Source organism: Salvelinus alpinus, chromosome 1 (assembly GCF_045679555.1).
Source record: "Salvelinus alpinus chromosome 1, SLU_Salpinus.1, whole genome shotgun sequence".
Taxonomy (NCBI): Eukaryota; Metazoa; Chordata; class Actinopteri; order Salmoniformes; family Salmonidae; genus Salvelinus; species Salvelinus alpinus.
The window spans coordinates 53,491,991-53,506,752 of NC_092086.1; the positions used below are offsets into that span (position 1 = coordinate 53,491,991).

Consider the following 14,762-nt stretch of genomic DNA (forward strand, 5'->3'; position numbering starts at 1 on the left):
TGAATTGATCCCGGACAATCCTAAACTGAGAACTTGTAAAAGAGCACTTTAAAGCAGCCTTGTTTACAGGAAAAAGCTCACTCTTGCCTAGATTCAGCTTGTACCCTGAGATTGATCCAAACCTTTTAAGAACAGATAAGGCGCGTGGCAATGAGGTATCAGGGTTAGAGATAAACAAAAGGAGGTCATCCGCATATAGCGAGACTTTCTGCTCTGAGCCCGTCCTGATTATTCCTTGAATGGCATCATTAGAGCGTAGTGCAATGGCGAGAGGTTCGATTGCCAAAGCAAACAACAAGGGGGAGAGTGGACAGCCCTGTCTGGATCCGCGGTGCAAGGGAAAATAGTCAGAGGACAAGTTGTTAGTCCGTACCGAAGCCATGGGGGAAAAATAAAGAATCTTTATCCACGCAATGAATTTGGGACCAAAGCCAAATCTATAAAGGGTAGCTGTTAGGTAATCCCACTCAACGCGGTCAAACGCTTTTTCTGCATCAAGTGAGACCACTACCTCTGGGTCCTCCGACGCTGGGGAGTACAGTATATTCATAAGGCGCCTAATATTGAAAAACAAATGCCTATTTCTCACAAAGCCAGTCTGGTCAGAGTGTATTACTTGGTGCAGCGAGCCTTCCATACGGATGGCTAAAAGCTTGGCTAGAATTTTGTAATCACAGTTTAAAAGCGAGATTGGGCGATAGGATCCACATTCCAGGGGGTCTTTGTTTTTCTTTAATAGTAATGAAATTGAAGCCTGATAAAGAGTAGGCGGTAGCTTTGAGGTATCAAGGCACTCTGCAAATAGTCGAGACAAGAATGGGCAAAGCAGACCAGAAAACGTCCTGTAAAATTCGGTTGGAAAACCATCCGGACCCGGTGATTTACCACTTTTCATTGCGGACACTGCTGTTGCAATCTCCTCAGGTGTAAATTCTTCTTCTAGACAGTCATGGGTGTCTGTATCAATTGAAGGCATATTCAGGCCATTAAAGAAGGAATCAATCAGCAAAGGGTCTTGAGGGGATTCAGAGGTGTATAGCGCAGAGTAAAATTGTTTGAATTGATCATTGATCTCTTTATGTATAACTGTGGTGGCACCAGACGGGGTCCTTATTTGTGGGATTAAACGTGAGGCCTCAGACTTACGGATCTGATGTGCAAGGAGTTTACTGGCCTTGTCGCCTTGTTCATACACTCTGTACCGAGCTCGCAAGAGTAACTGTTCAGCTTGCCTGGTAGAAAGCTCATCAAATTCAGATTGGAGTAGTTGGCGCTCTTTATGCAGATCAGAGGAAGGAACCGTAGCATACTTCTCATCCAATGTGGCTATGGATTCGCTCAGGTCCCGAAGTCGCTGAGAGCGAACTCTGTTTTGGTTGGCTGTATAAGAGATAATTTGGCCACGTAGGTATGCTTTGAGAGACTCCCATATGGTAGAGGAGGACATACCTGGTGTTGAATTAGTTTCTAGGAATAAGGTGATTTCAGAAGAAATGAAATTGACAAACTCCTTATCTGAGAGTAAAATGGGGTTGAGACGCCATTGATAACACATAGGAGGTCGCTGGGGAAACTCTAGTTCAAGCACTAATGGTGAATGGTCAGAAATAACAATACTCTTGTAAGTACACTGCCGAAGGTTAGGCAGAAGTTTTTTGTCCAAAAAGAAGTAATCAATCCGGGAGTATGTTTGATGGACATGAGAATAAAAGGAATACTGTCTATCTGTAGGATGTAGGAAACGCCAGGCCTCAAACATGGCATATTTCTGAAGAAAGGCTTGAATAAGTAGGGCACATTTAGATGGGCCTGTAGTTGTTCGTGAGGACTTGTCAAGAACTGGGGACATTTTGCAGTTGAAATCCCCCCCTAAAATCAACAAATGAGAATGTAAATTGGGTATAGCAGACAAAAAGGAAGAAATGAAACTTGTGTCATCCCAATTGGGAGCATAAACACTAGCCAACACAAGAGGGGTAGAAAACAGCTTACCGGTTACTATGATGTATCGTCCCTTAGGATCAGCGATAACCTCAGAAGCTACAAAGGGAGTAGCTTTATCAACCAAAATGGCAGCCCCTCTTGATTTACTATGAAAGTTAGAGTGGAACACTTGACCAACCCAGTCCCTACGCATCCTAAAGTGCTCACCAGTCCTCAAGTGAGTCTCTTGTAGAAATGCAATATTTGCATTCAAACCCTTTAAGTGTGTCAACACCCTCTTACGCTTCACTGGGTTATTAACCCCTTTGATGTTCCACGAAATGTACTTGATCGCATTGTTTCGGCCCCTCTGGGCATTCCCGTTATACAACCCTGTCATTAGAGCATAGAATGGAAAAGCAATGAGCGCCCAAAAACCCCAGAATAACTTGTCTCAGAGTAATAATGTACGGTGGTAGATGTTTGGAAAAAGTACAGAAAAAAAAACGAAAAAGACAGAATGACAACATTAGAACTGAACAATTCAACCCCTCCCCCCCCCCTCCCTCCATCCCAGACAATACCTCCCCAAACGAGGTACAAGCCTAAATAGAACATGTTCTCTTCGCACAGTATGTCTGTGAGAGTGCGGTCTTAAACCTAAACCCACAGTCCCGCTCTTTAAAGTCGCGTTTTGTTAGTGGATCAAACAGCAAAAAAAAAGAGAATCATTTTTTAAATAAAAATAAATAAAAGTGAATCCCTTGTGCAAACGAAATTACAAAAGCACCACTTGTAGATGTATATAATTATATTCCCAGTCTTATAACAGGCATTTGAGAGAGAAAATAAATAAAATAAATAAAATGTATAAAGGCTCTCAGCCGAAGACCTAATTTGAAGTAAGGAAATCGTAGTAAGACAATCAAAAATAATAATAATGATTATTATTATAATAGTTGTCTAGTTGAATGCTGAGACAGCTTACAACCAATACCAAAAAACTACGTGTGCGCAACGTTGAACGCTTGCTGGGCATAAATGACGCTCAGAACTTTTAAAATTTAAGTGAGGACCCCAAAAAACGTGTCGCCTCGGGAAGCATTTACTGTTTACTGGGTCAATGCAAACGGATGCAGTAAACAAATAGCCAAGAATATTTTGAGTCACTGAGACACTATGTAAACAAACTGAATAGGTGAGCAAGACAGCCTAGAAACACAGGAGTAAAGTAAAACCTCAATACAATGAAATTAAAATGACTGAATGCTTGTAAGGCAAGCACACTAGATGATCAAAACATTTAATCACATCAAATAAGCCTGAATGGGTTAGCCAACTCCCCAACTATACAAAATTAGCATGTTGTAGCTAAACATAATTGTACCACAGGTGGGTTACTTACTATCCACAGTTCGCAAGCAACAGTTGCTGAACTATGAGCAAGTTCAAGACTTCTTGATGTGACGTTGAATGTGAGAGAGAGCCTCATCCGGAGATTCAAATGTGTAGTCTTTACCATCATGAGATAGCCATAAACGGGCCGGGAATCGCAGTCCGTACTTCACACCTGGATGGTCCCGAAGTAGTCGCTTGGCCTGCCCGAAAGCTGCGCGCTGCCTGGAAACAGTGGGGGAGTAGTCCTGGTAGATGGAGAAGCTCTGTCCTTGAAAGCTCAGAGTGGTATTGCGGGCTCGTCGGAGAATCTCCATCTTCTCATGGAAAAAGTGCACTCGAAGAATTATGTCACGGGGCCTCTCCCCATCCCGGGGCTTTGGGCGCAGCGACCGGTGGGCACGATCAATCAGGGGCTTTTCATCTAAGGCAAGAACATCCTTCAGCAGCCCAGAAACGAAATCCGTGGCGCGAGGCATTTCCGCTGACTCTGGGACTGATACAAGTCTCAGGTTATTGCGGCGAGAGAATCCCTCTAAACTTACACAGCTCTCCTTCACCTTTTTCAAATCCGCAGCGAGGCGTTTCACGTCAGCCTCCAGGGATGTAGTTAAGTCGGAGACATTTGTAGCGGAGGTCTCCAGTGCTGCAATCGTTGTAGTGTGCGACGCCATTGTTGTTTTGAGTGATGTGATTGCTGGCACCGTCTCGTTCCGCAGGATGGTTAGATCTGCTTTTAAAGTATCAGAAACCTCCTTTATTCGGGCCTCAATCGTATTAACCACCTCCGTTTTCATTTCAACTATCTCAGAGCGTAGTAGTTTGATGGCCTCGAGAATGTTCATTTCAGCGCCGCCAGGCCAAGCCGCCCCCCCGGGTATAGTGTCAGTCCCCGGGCCGTCAGGCTCAGGAGAGGGCGGTGATGAGAGTGTGTCTTGTAGGCCGGGTTTTCTCAAAGTCATGCTTTTAGCCTTATGTTTCGTCGACATGCTGACATTTGGAAGTAAAGTAGTCTTGGTTTTTACGGGAAGGGATCACCAAAATAATATATGAAAATAAATACGGTTCTGCTGCAAACTTCACATAAACTTTAAAAATACCACGGGAGCAAACGGAAAACACGTCAGTCGCACATGGCGTCCCTCCAATCCCCCTTGCTTTTATATTTAAGTTCAGTACATTTAAGAAACCAATACAATTCAAATGAATTATGCTAATTAGTTAATGCATTGGAAACACTTCTGCTCTTACAGTTGTTAAGCTGCAAGTTCAGTGAGTGAGGTGGTAAGGTACTCAGTGATACACTGCACATCAACAAAGTGAGGTAAGTATATTTATAGCTCTATGACTGGCAGGAACATTAACAACGCTTAGACTAGCCAATAACTTCACCCCCCAACAAAGACAGATACAGTATTGTTCCTTGCTGGCCCACAATGAGGAACTGTTCAGGGAGGCTTGTAAACGAAAACACCTTGACGCAAGGAAAATTTGGACTAAAGTGTGAAAAAGGATCCATAATAATAAGAGACTGTACACTGTAAACCATTTCCTGTTGTTTTTTTTATGGTGACTTACAGGCAGCCAGTTGCCTGTAAGTTACCATACAAGATGGTACAGTGTCTCCATACTGTATTTTACAGTTTCCAAATGTTACTGTAATCATTTTTATCATTGTTTTTACAGTTACACACAACTGGCTGCCTGTAAGTTATTGTAAAACAACAGTACAGTTGGTTATTGTAATCTTCTTATGGTAATTGTAATGAATGAATTACTTTAAGGGGAGATGGAGTTTTGTATTTTAATGTAATTGCATAAGATTGGTGCAAGCAAGTTGGCTGCTAGCAAATGTGTTTACATATTTCAGAATATCATTGAATTCCAGTTTGGAAGCTTTTGTTAAGCCTCTAGAAGGGAAAGTCATATAAAATACAAAATGTTGGTCTTAACAAAGGCTTCCAAACTGGCAGCGACTACAGTGCAAAACAGACCAATAGGACATGGCAAATACTCAACCATTAAAGGTTTGAGACTTGCTGGAACTCCATTCTATCCCCTATACACATTTAACTTAGCCTCTTACAAGGCACACCTCACAATATGTTAATGAGTCAGAAACAACAATACTAAGGACAGTAAGATGGGCACAAACTGCTTCTGCTACAGAAATCCCCAATCACGCTTTAAGGTGATGTCATAGCGCTGTTGGCTAGCTAAGCTCTCGCTCAGAAACACGCCATCAGTCGTCTTGTGCCGAACTGCACATGTGAAGGCCATCAAATCAAAGGCACTCCTTCAATATCAAGTTGTTTTTGACGAAAATGTGTCAGTTTGTGACTTTCACGTGGTTGGAGTAATAACTATGTAAGACATTGGCTCTAATCTACTGCAGGCTGTGCCTTTAGGTTGAGAAAATGAACAACTAACTAATAATTTTTCACTTCTCTCATTGAACACGGTTACATGCACACAATAGTACGATTACTGTGGATAGTCATATTAATATAATAGATCGATTAAAACGTTTACATGCTTTGCAAGAAGAACAATATTCCTAATAATCCTGCTCAGATGGACACATCTGAAATCATGCTACTGATGGGCCTTTTGATAAATGCAGAAAATCGCCAATCAAAATAAATGCTACGACAGTGACCAAATCATTTTTTTGGAAGACTATTTGATTTTGAGTTTGGACATACTTTATATGTGAAAACTACTTCTAAAGATGCATACTTTCAGTTTTTCCAAACTCACTTCACTCTCACATAAGAGGGAGGTTTGCGCAAACATTGCTGCCACACATGCAGATAAATACAGTACACCGCTGGAACGCTGATTAAATGTCCTAATCATTTGAAAGATTGCTCAGAATACCAGGTGTTTTAATAGGCACATGCTTACTTCGATTATGACCTTACACCTATTAAGATAAGCAGAGTAAGGTGTTTACATACAGTACAGTCAAAGGTTTGGACTCACCTACTCATTCCAGGGTTTCTTTAATTTTAGTATTTTCTACATTGTAGAATAATAGTGAAGACATCAAAACTATGAAATAACACGTGGGATCCTGTAATAACCCAAAAAAGTGTTGAACAAATCAAAATATATTTGATATTCTTCAAAGTAGCCACCATTTGCCTTAATGACGGCTTTGCACACTCATATGGCTATGATGAAACTGACTCATGAGGACTGCCACAGGAAAGGAAGACCCAGAGTTACCTCTGCTGCAGAGGATAAGTTCATTAGAGTTAACTGCGCCTCAGATTACAGCCCAAATAAATGTTTCACAGAGTTCAAGTAACAGACACATCTCAACATCAACAGTTCAGAGGAGACTGCGTGAAGCAGGCCTTCATGGTTGAATTGCTGCAAAGAAACCACTACTAAAGGACACCAATAATATGAAGAGACTTGCTTGGGCCAAGAAACACGAGGAATGCACATTAGACTTGGTGGATTTCTGTAATTTGGTCTGATGAGTCCAAATTAGATTTTTGGTTCAACCGCCGTGTCTTTGTGAGATGAAGAGTAGGTAAACGTATGATTTCCGCATTGTGTGGTTCCCACCGTGAAGCATGGAGGAGGAGGTGTGATGGTGATTTGATGGTGACACAATCTGTCATTTATTTAGAATTCAAGTCACACTTAACCAGCATGGCTACGACAGCATTATGCAGTGATACGCCAATCTGTCTGGTTTGCGCTTAGTGGGACTATGATTTGTTTTCAACAGGACAATAACCCAAAACACACCTCCAGGCTGTGTAAGGGCTATTTGACCAAAAAGGAGAGTGATGGAGTGCTGCATCTGATGACCTTGCCTCCACAATTACCTGACCTCAACCCAATTGAGATGGTTTGGGACGAGTTGGACCGCAGAGTGAAGGAAAAGCAGCCAACAAGTGCTCAGCATATGTGGGAACTCCTTAAAGACTGTTGGAAAAGCATTCCAGGTGACTACCTCATGAAGCTGGTTGAGAAAATGCCAAGAGTGTGCAAAGCTGTCATCAAGACAAAGGGTGGCTGCTTTGAATAATCTAAACTATATTTTGATTTGTTTAACACTTCTTTGGTTACTACATTATTCCATGTGTTATTTCAGAGTTTTGATGTCTTCACTATTACTCTACAATGTAGAAAGTAGTAAAAATAAAGAAAAACACTTGAATGACTAGGTGTGTCCAAACTTTTGACTGGTACTGTGTGTGTGTGTGTGTGTGTGTGTGTGTGTGTGTGTGTGTGTGTGTGTGTGTGTGTGTGTGTGTGTGTGTGTGTGTGTGTGTGTGTGTGTGTATATATATATATATTTACAAAAACATATATGGGGGAATGGAAATGATGCAGACAATTACATTGATTGAAGCTTCCATCTATCTGCAATATTAAATCTGATCTACCCCCCTACCAAAATAAATAAGACGGGTTCTAAGGTGATTCAATAGCGACAGCATGCGAGATAAGTCATGGTCCAATGACTGTACCTGCTAGCAGCAGATGTCCCACGTCCGAAGATACATCTATAAAATCGGTAGACGGTTCCGATTGGATCCTTATGGGAAAAACCAAATTAATTTGACGTGTTCAAGTTAATGTGATAACTTTTGACAACATGTAAAAGCAACATGTGATAACATAACTACACATAAATGTGACATGGGGATGGAACATGTGACACAATGAAACTACACGTGAAAATATCTGAACATTTTTCACATGTCAAAATGCAATTCCACATCTGAGAGTTAGATTAAAATCAGTAATCGACACAGACATGGTGGCTTAGAAGGAAGATCGGAATGCCGTGAACCACGAGGTTGTGAGTTCCAATTCCAGATGGGACAGGTTGAATAATAACGAATGTATAAATAAACATACACAATGTAATCATGTTTGTCAAATATGTAAGTGGGAAACACTGCGGCTATTTCGTGATGTTCAGGGGACATTATCGACTTTTTGTTTACAGGGCATCATGTGAACATTTGAATCCACATGTGAAATGCTATGTGATCGCGTGAAATATCATATGTGGTGTTCCAAAACCACATAGTTTAACATGATGTCACGTAAAATTTCACGGGTGAAATACAGTTTCACATGTGTAAATCATGTGGACATATCACATGTGAAATCATGTCATTTTCCACATGTGAAATCATGTGTTTTTTTGTAAGGTGAGAATTTCTGTTTGCATCGCCGAACAATGAACAAGAAACTATTAAATCCAGTATTTAGATCCTACACCCAATACCCAAATCAATTCCAGGTTGTGTTCTCACTTTGCACTCTCACACCTGTCTTTATTTCACACACCTGTTTGTCTACCAAGTCCGAACAAAACATTGCAAACGATATTCGATTTTGATCTGGGGAGGGGGTGTAGCATATAAAAACTTTGTAGCCGTCAACCGATTATGGATGTAGCGTCAGACGGGGGGGACACATGCTGCAGGCAGGTACAGTCATTGGGTCATGACTTATCTCGCACGCTGTCGCTATGGAATCCCCTTAGACAGGGTCTAAGTAATGCATTTAATAATGAGAAAGGTGTCTAAATGTGGCCTAGTCCGAGGGAAGCACTAAACACTCATTTAAATTCTCAAGATACCATTAAAAAAAATATATCTCTCAAACTTAGCAATTTACAAACTTAAACCACATGGCAAATCTCCCTCTTACCCAGGGGTTATACATGGCCAACACACAGTTAAATGTCAGTCACCGTTCAATATTTTGCCACTCTGTGAGTCCCAGACCGCGCCGACTACTGCCAAAAGGCAAACTGCCATACTACTCCACCCATTCTTGTATAAACAAGAACAGGTACAAACAGGTTCTTAGTTTGGGTTAAGTGGAAAAATATGGAATTCCCACACGTGTGAACGCCACAATTCTTTCCCCTCCTCCACAATAGTCAGTGCAAACTGAATGACTGAGGCTTTCTTTTCAGCCTCGTCAAAAAGGAAAACAAAGGTAACACAATGATTTAGCAGGTTATGTTGCAGGGTTTAGGGAAGCACTAACTAAACAGTCGTTGAACTTCTCAAGATTTAATCAAACTATTCAATATAATAACTAGGTATCTTGGTACACTTCTACACCACATACCCCTCTGAGTGGTACTGAATAAAGACAATGGCTCTCTGAAGCTACATGCAATTAATATCAGTACAGCATTTTTGTTGTATTATCAACAAAAAAAATTAACCCTCTAAAAATGTCTGCACACTTGTGAATCATTGCATTTTTCAAGTGTGCAAAATTATGTGCAATATGGTTGAATTGAACATTTCCTGTATACTTTAAATATCTTGCCTACTTGTATATACTACTACATACTATGGGATTAACAGCATGTTAATAGCTGAACACACACACGCAGCATGAATGTGGCTTTGGCCACACCACATCCAAGGTAATGTAAGGATAGTATAAAGCCTAATTTACACCCTACACAATAAGATATGCAAATGTATGTGGCCCGGTAATGTGTAACTCCACGCAACTATGCAGTGTTGCCATTTTGCCAAGCTATTTACGTCCTTACGTGGTGTACTTGTGTAAGGGTATAAATTATGTTTAAAACAAAAGTTGAAAATCTGATGTCTAAGAAAGGCTGCGCCGGCAACACATTTTGTTCGTGTAAAAAGACCATTAATGTTTTCATGACAGACTTGAACTGATTCTCTCCTGCTTCCCCAAAGGTATGTCTACTTCAGCTTCTTCTCTGAAAGACTCAACAGGTAAGATCAAGTTCTGTTAATCTATTACAGCCCAATGTCTCTATAGTGTGAAATTAAAGTCACAGTATTGTCTGATTCTTACTAACAGGGTTTGGTTTGAGGCTTGGATTGTATTAAGGGGAACGTTATTTTATGGTTTTATGGATTCCAACAGAGAAATTACAATTGATGAGGACCAGAAGGGCAGCAGGTTAGTTGAGAAACTGAGAATTTCCCCCCACAAGTCATGGTACTTTTTACTTTTAAAAGGTAATATGGTAGTTTTAAAGTTATGATGTTAGGATTATAGTAGTTTTGTTCTGTCACAAGATAATCCATAAAATTGTGGTAAACAGCACCACACCCGGGCAGAAAACGGAATGTTATATTCTCAGCCAGGCCCATCTTTTCAACGAAAACAATTTAATTATCTCTATTTGAGCAAAATAATTCATTTTGTTGTGATCACAAGAAAATCCTAACAATTCGGGTAAAGAGCGCCACAGTCAGGCAGAAAAATCTGAATGTTCTATCATAGTAGTTTCCCTGACAGATTTGGCTGCCAGGGCATTTTTCCATGACTGGAAACATTACAATTATATATTTTTATATCACCCAAATGATCAAAATGATAAGCTACTTTGTCATTTACATACTGAGATCAATAAAGCAAATTAAACATCAACTTAAATGCAACCAATAGCATAGGCCAATAAAAATAGTGAATTCACAGAACTTAGGCCTATAATATGAGGAGGAAATAAGAGTCCACCAACTTTCCAGTGGCAATCACCAATTCAAACAGATTTGAACCGTAATGATATTTTTGAAATGTTGCCCAAATACCTTCTAGCTGCTGCCCCCTGTTCATTGACAGCCACAACTCAACAATCAGCTGTTTTGTATTTTCCGCATTGGCTGCTACCAAGAAATACTATAGCAGTAAATGAACAGATTACATTCACTGATATAAACCTGTCTCTGTCACACCATGATCTGTTTCACCTGTCCTTGTGATTGTCTCCACCCCCTCCAGGTGTCACTTATTTTCCCTGGTGTATTTATTCCTGTGTTTCCTGTTTCTCTGTGACAGTTCGTCTTGTATGTTTTTCAAGTCAACCAGTGTGTTTTCCCATACTCCTGCTTCTATTCTCTTTTTGCTAGTCCTCACGGTTTTGACCCTTGACTGTTTTCTGGACTCTGTACCCTCCTGCCTGACCATTCTGCCTGCCCTGACCTCGTGCCTGCCTGCCACTCTACCTCCTGGACTCTGAACTGGTTTTAACCTTTTGCCTGTCCACGACCATTCTCTTGCCAACCTCTTTTGGATTGTTTAATAAATATCAAAGACTCAAACCATCTGCCTCCCGTGTCTACATCTGGATCTCGCCTTGTGCCCTTATAGTCTTCAAAATAATTGCATAGTTTTCACAGACCCACCACGGACCAAGTAAATCTGTGTGGAAAGGCGTCCTGTGGTCTGATTTATCAAGGAACTCAGACAAAATTCAAAGAAGTCAAAGATGAAATTAACTGCAATACACTGGTCTCAAATATATTAGCATAACTAGGCTACACAGAACCATGGCGGAGCCATTGTAAAAGTATAGGCTTTTTCTCGTATTAAAACCAGTGGTGTAAAGTACTTAAGTAAAAATACTTTAAAGTACTACTTGTTTTTGGGGATATCTGTACTTGACTATATATATTTTTGACTACTTTTACTTCAATACACTCCTAAAGAAAATTATGTACTTTTTACTCCATTTTCCCTGACATCTATAAGTATTCGTACAAATTTGTATGCTTAACAGGCCAGGAAAATTGTCAAATTCATGCACTTATCAAGAGAACATCCCTGGTCATCCCCACTGCCTTTGGTCTGGAGGACTCACTAAACACCTGCTCATTGAATGTCACTTCAATATCTTGGGCATTAAAGTCATATTAGCTGACGTACTTTAAGTGTCTGACACATCAGTGTGGGGAGCTTTGATATATTAGGAGGTCACACCTGACATTAGTGTCTGATACATCAGTGTGGGGAGGTGTAGCCTAATACACCACAGCTTGTTTCAAGGTTCTTTAAATGCCAGTACCATAGAAGTATTGAGATCATAACATGGCTCTGGTCAGTACAACACAGTCAGGCAAGATCTTTGTTCTGTTTCTCTAGACGTACTGATGTGGTGTCAGTGACCCCGTGGTTGGCACCCATCGTCTGGGAAGGCACCTTTGACCCTGTGCTAATCGACAAGATCTACAAGCCCATGAACCTCACCATAGCAACCACTGTGTTTGCTGTTGGAAAGTGAGTACAACTTTTGACAAATATTCAAAAGGGAAGTTGAACTATCAATACTTTTTCAACAATGCAACTATAAGGACATAAGTACCTGATGTAACATGGCAGGTAATAAAATGTTATGACGCTGTCAGGATTCATGCCTTGGAACACGTAAATAATTGTTCTACTTCATGTAATTATCTAGACTGTATACTGGTCAGAAAGTGGTATATTATCCTATGAGAATGATGATGCAGTTAAGGGGATACCTCGTCAATTGCACAACTGAATGCATTCAACCAAAATGTCTTAGACATTTAACCCAACCACTCTGAATAAGAGAGGTGCGGGGGAGCAATTGATGTTGGGGGTTAACTGCTTTGCTCAAGGACAGAACAGCAGATGTTTCCACCTTGGCTTGGTTCAGGGATTTGAACCAGTGACCTTTAGGTTACTGGCCCAACAATCTTAACCTCTAGGCTACCTGCCACCCCATCAGTTAGAGGTGTGCTGACATCAAAATCTCAGTTGCGACCTACTGCTGTTGTGTCCTTAAGCAAGGCACTTATTAATCCTTATGATATGTATGCCTTTAAATACTGACAGATACGTCAGATTTCTCCAAGATTTTCTGGAGACAGCAGAGAAGCACTTCATGGTCGGCTTCCACGTGCGCTACTATGTTTTCACTGATCGTCCCCACGATGTTCCTTCAGTGAACCTGTCTCGGGGGAGACATTTGAGTGTGATCCAGGTCCCGGGTTCCAACCGCTGGCAGGAGATATCAGCCCGGAGGATGGAGTTCATCCAGACCACCATCGAACGTCAGATCAGAAGGGAGGCCGACTACATCTTCTGTCTGGACGTAGACAGCAAGTTCCACGCTCGCTGGGGGTCCGAGTCTCTTGGAAGGCTGGTTGCTGTGATACACCCAGGCTACTACGAGCAGTCGCGTGACCGCTTCCCGTACGAACGGCGTCTAGCCTCGACTGCCTACATCCCCATGGATGAGGGAGACTACTACTATGGCGGGGCTATAATCGGAGGGTTCGTGGAAGATGTGTACACACTAACAAAGGTATGTCGGACCCGGTTTGAGGAGGATGCGGGGAATTCCATCGAGGCTGCCTGGCAGGAGGAGAGCCACCTCAACAGGTACCTGCTCGACAATAAGCCCAGCAAAGTGTTGTCTCCAGAGTACCTGTGGCAAGACATCAAGGCAAAATCCAAACAGGTCAAAGTCATTCGCTTTTCAGCGGTTATTAAAAACAATGCTGAAGTTCGTCCCAATGTATAAAAATAGGTGGTGGCTATTAGACCGGCAGAAGAAAAACTGAATTTAGTCGTAGCGGTAAAATTAATTGAGTTTAGATTTAGGAACGAGGGTTAAGTTTAAATGTAGGTATAGTTTGACTGAGGTTAATGTTTGGGTTAAGGTTAGGGAAAGGCAAAATAATAATAATTTGGGTGTGCTTATATTTGTCACCTGTGGATGTTTCTTGTACAAATGTGTAATGGAAATGTATTTCTTGCATATCACAACTCCTGAGAGTGGGGTCACGGGCCAGGGTCACCATTGTTCGTTTTAACTTATAAGAACATGTTTTTTCATTTTCAAGCTTTATTTCATTCTGTAGCCTATCTATTTTGCATGTTGATTATTGTGAAGAGGGAACAAATAAATAAATAAATGAATAAATATGTAAAAAATTTTAACACAATAGTATTATTATATATTATTTTCTTGAAATAAATGTTTTACCACTTTCCATTATGTTTGTGTTGTGTCACTACTTCTTATTTAACCAATGTCCAAAGTGATGTTTTGATTTAGAGCTTTAGACTTTAGCGGGATTCACACTAAAATGTTAAATAGTGCTTCCCCCTGTTGGACGGTTAGGGTACATGAAATACTGGGAAATATATTCCATAGCCTAACTAAAAACAACAACTTTAGTGAACTAATCATCTGGCAAACACAACATGGTGTCAGCAGAACGGGAAGGCCAGAGAACACATACTTGGACTAGCTGAGGAGCAACACCGGACTGGAGGAGGAGGAGATTGTATCTGCAATGTAGGACAGGCACCTCTGGGGGACTCATTTATCAACCCAAGACGTCCAAATCCATATGGTAAGGACTGTGTATATTTTTTTTTAATAATTGAAGAAGAAAGGATGAGCTTTATCAAAATTACACTCATGAATAAAAAGTTATTGGAATGATTCATAATAGACAGATGTAGTGTGACATGAGTCACACTTATCAGAACAGGTTCCTTTTTAAAAGTCAATATGGAGGATGCACTTCATTGTGTAAAAACATCCTGCCAATGTCAGAGCAAACGGGGAAATCCTTCATGACAATGAGCCCATAGAAAAGTGGATGGGGGAAGGGGTTTCAGAATAGCCTGCACAATCA

The 14,762-nt window shown here is 40.9% G+C and overlaps 1 protein-coding gene across 2 annotated transcripts in view; it reads left to right on the top strand.

Moving 5' to 3' along the window:
- Positions 1 to 14,113, top strand: part of LOC139580502 (globoside alpha-1,3-N-acetylgalactosaminyltransferase 1-like) — a 40,709-nt gene extending 26,596 nt beyond the window's left edge. For both annotated transcript variants that reach the window (XM_071409265.1, XM_071409257.1), the window contains 3 exons: positions 10,035 to 10,073; positions 12,229 to 12,363; positions 12,946 to 14,113. In XM_071409265.1, coding sequence (XP_071265366.1) covers positions 10,035 to 10,073; positions 12,229 to 12,363; positions 12,946 to 13,636 — 865 coding nt within the window. In that variant the 3' untranslated portion in view covers positions 13,637 to 14,113. The remainder of the gene's footprint in view (positions 1 to 10,034; positions 10,074 to 12,228; positions 12,364 to 12,945) is intronic.
- The last annotated feature ends 649 nt before the right edge of the window (positions 14,114 to 14,762 follow it).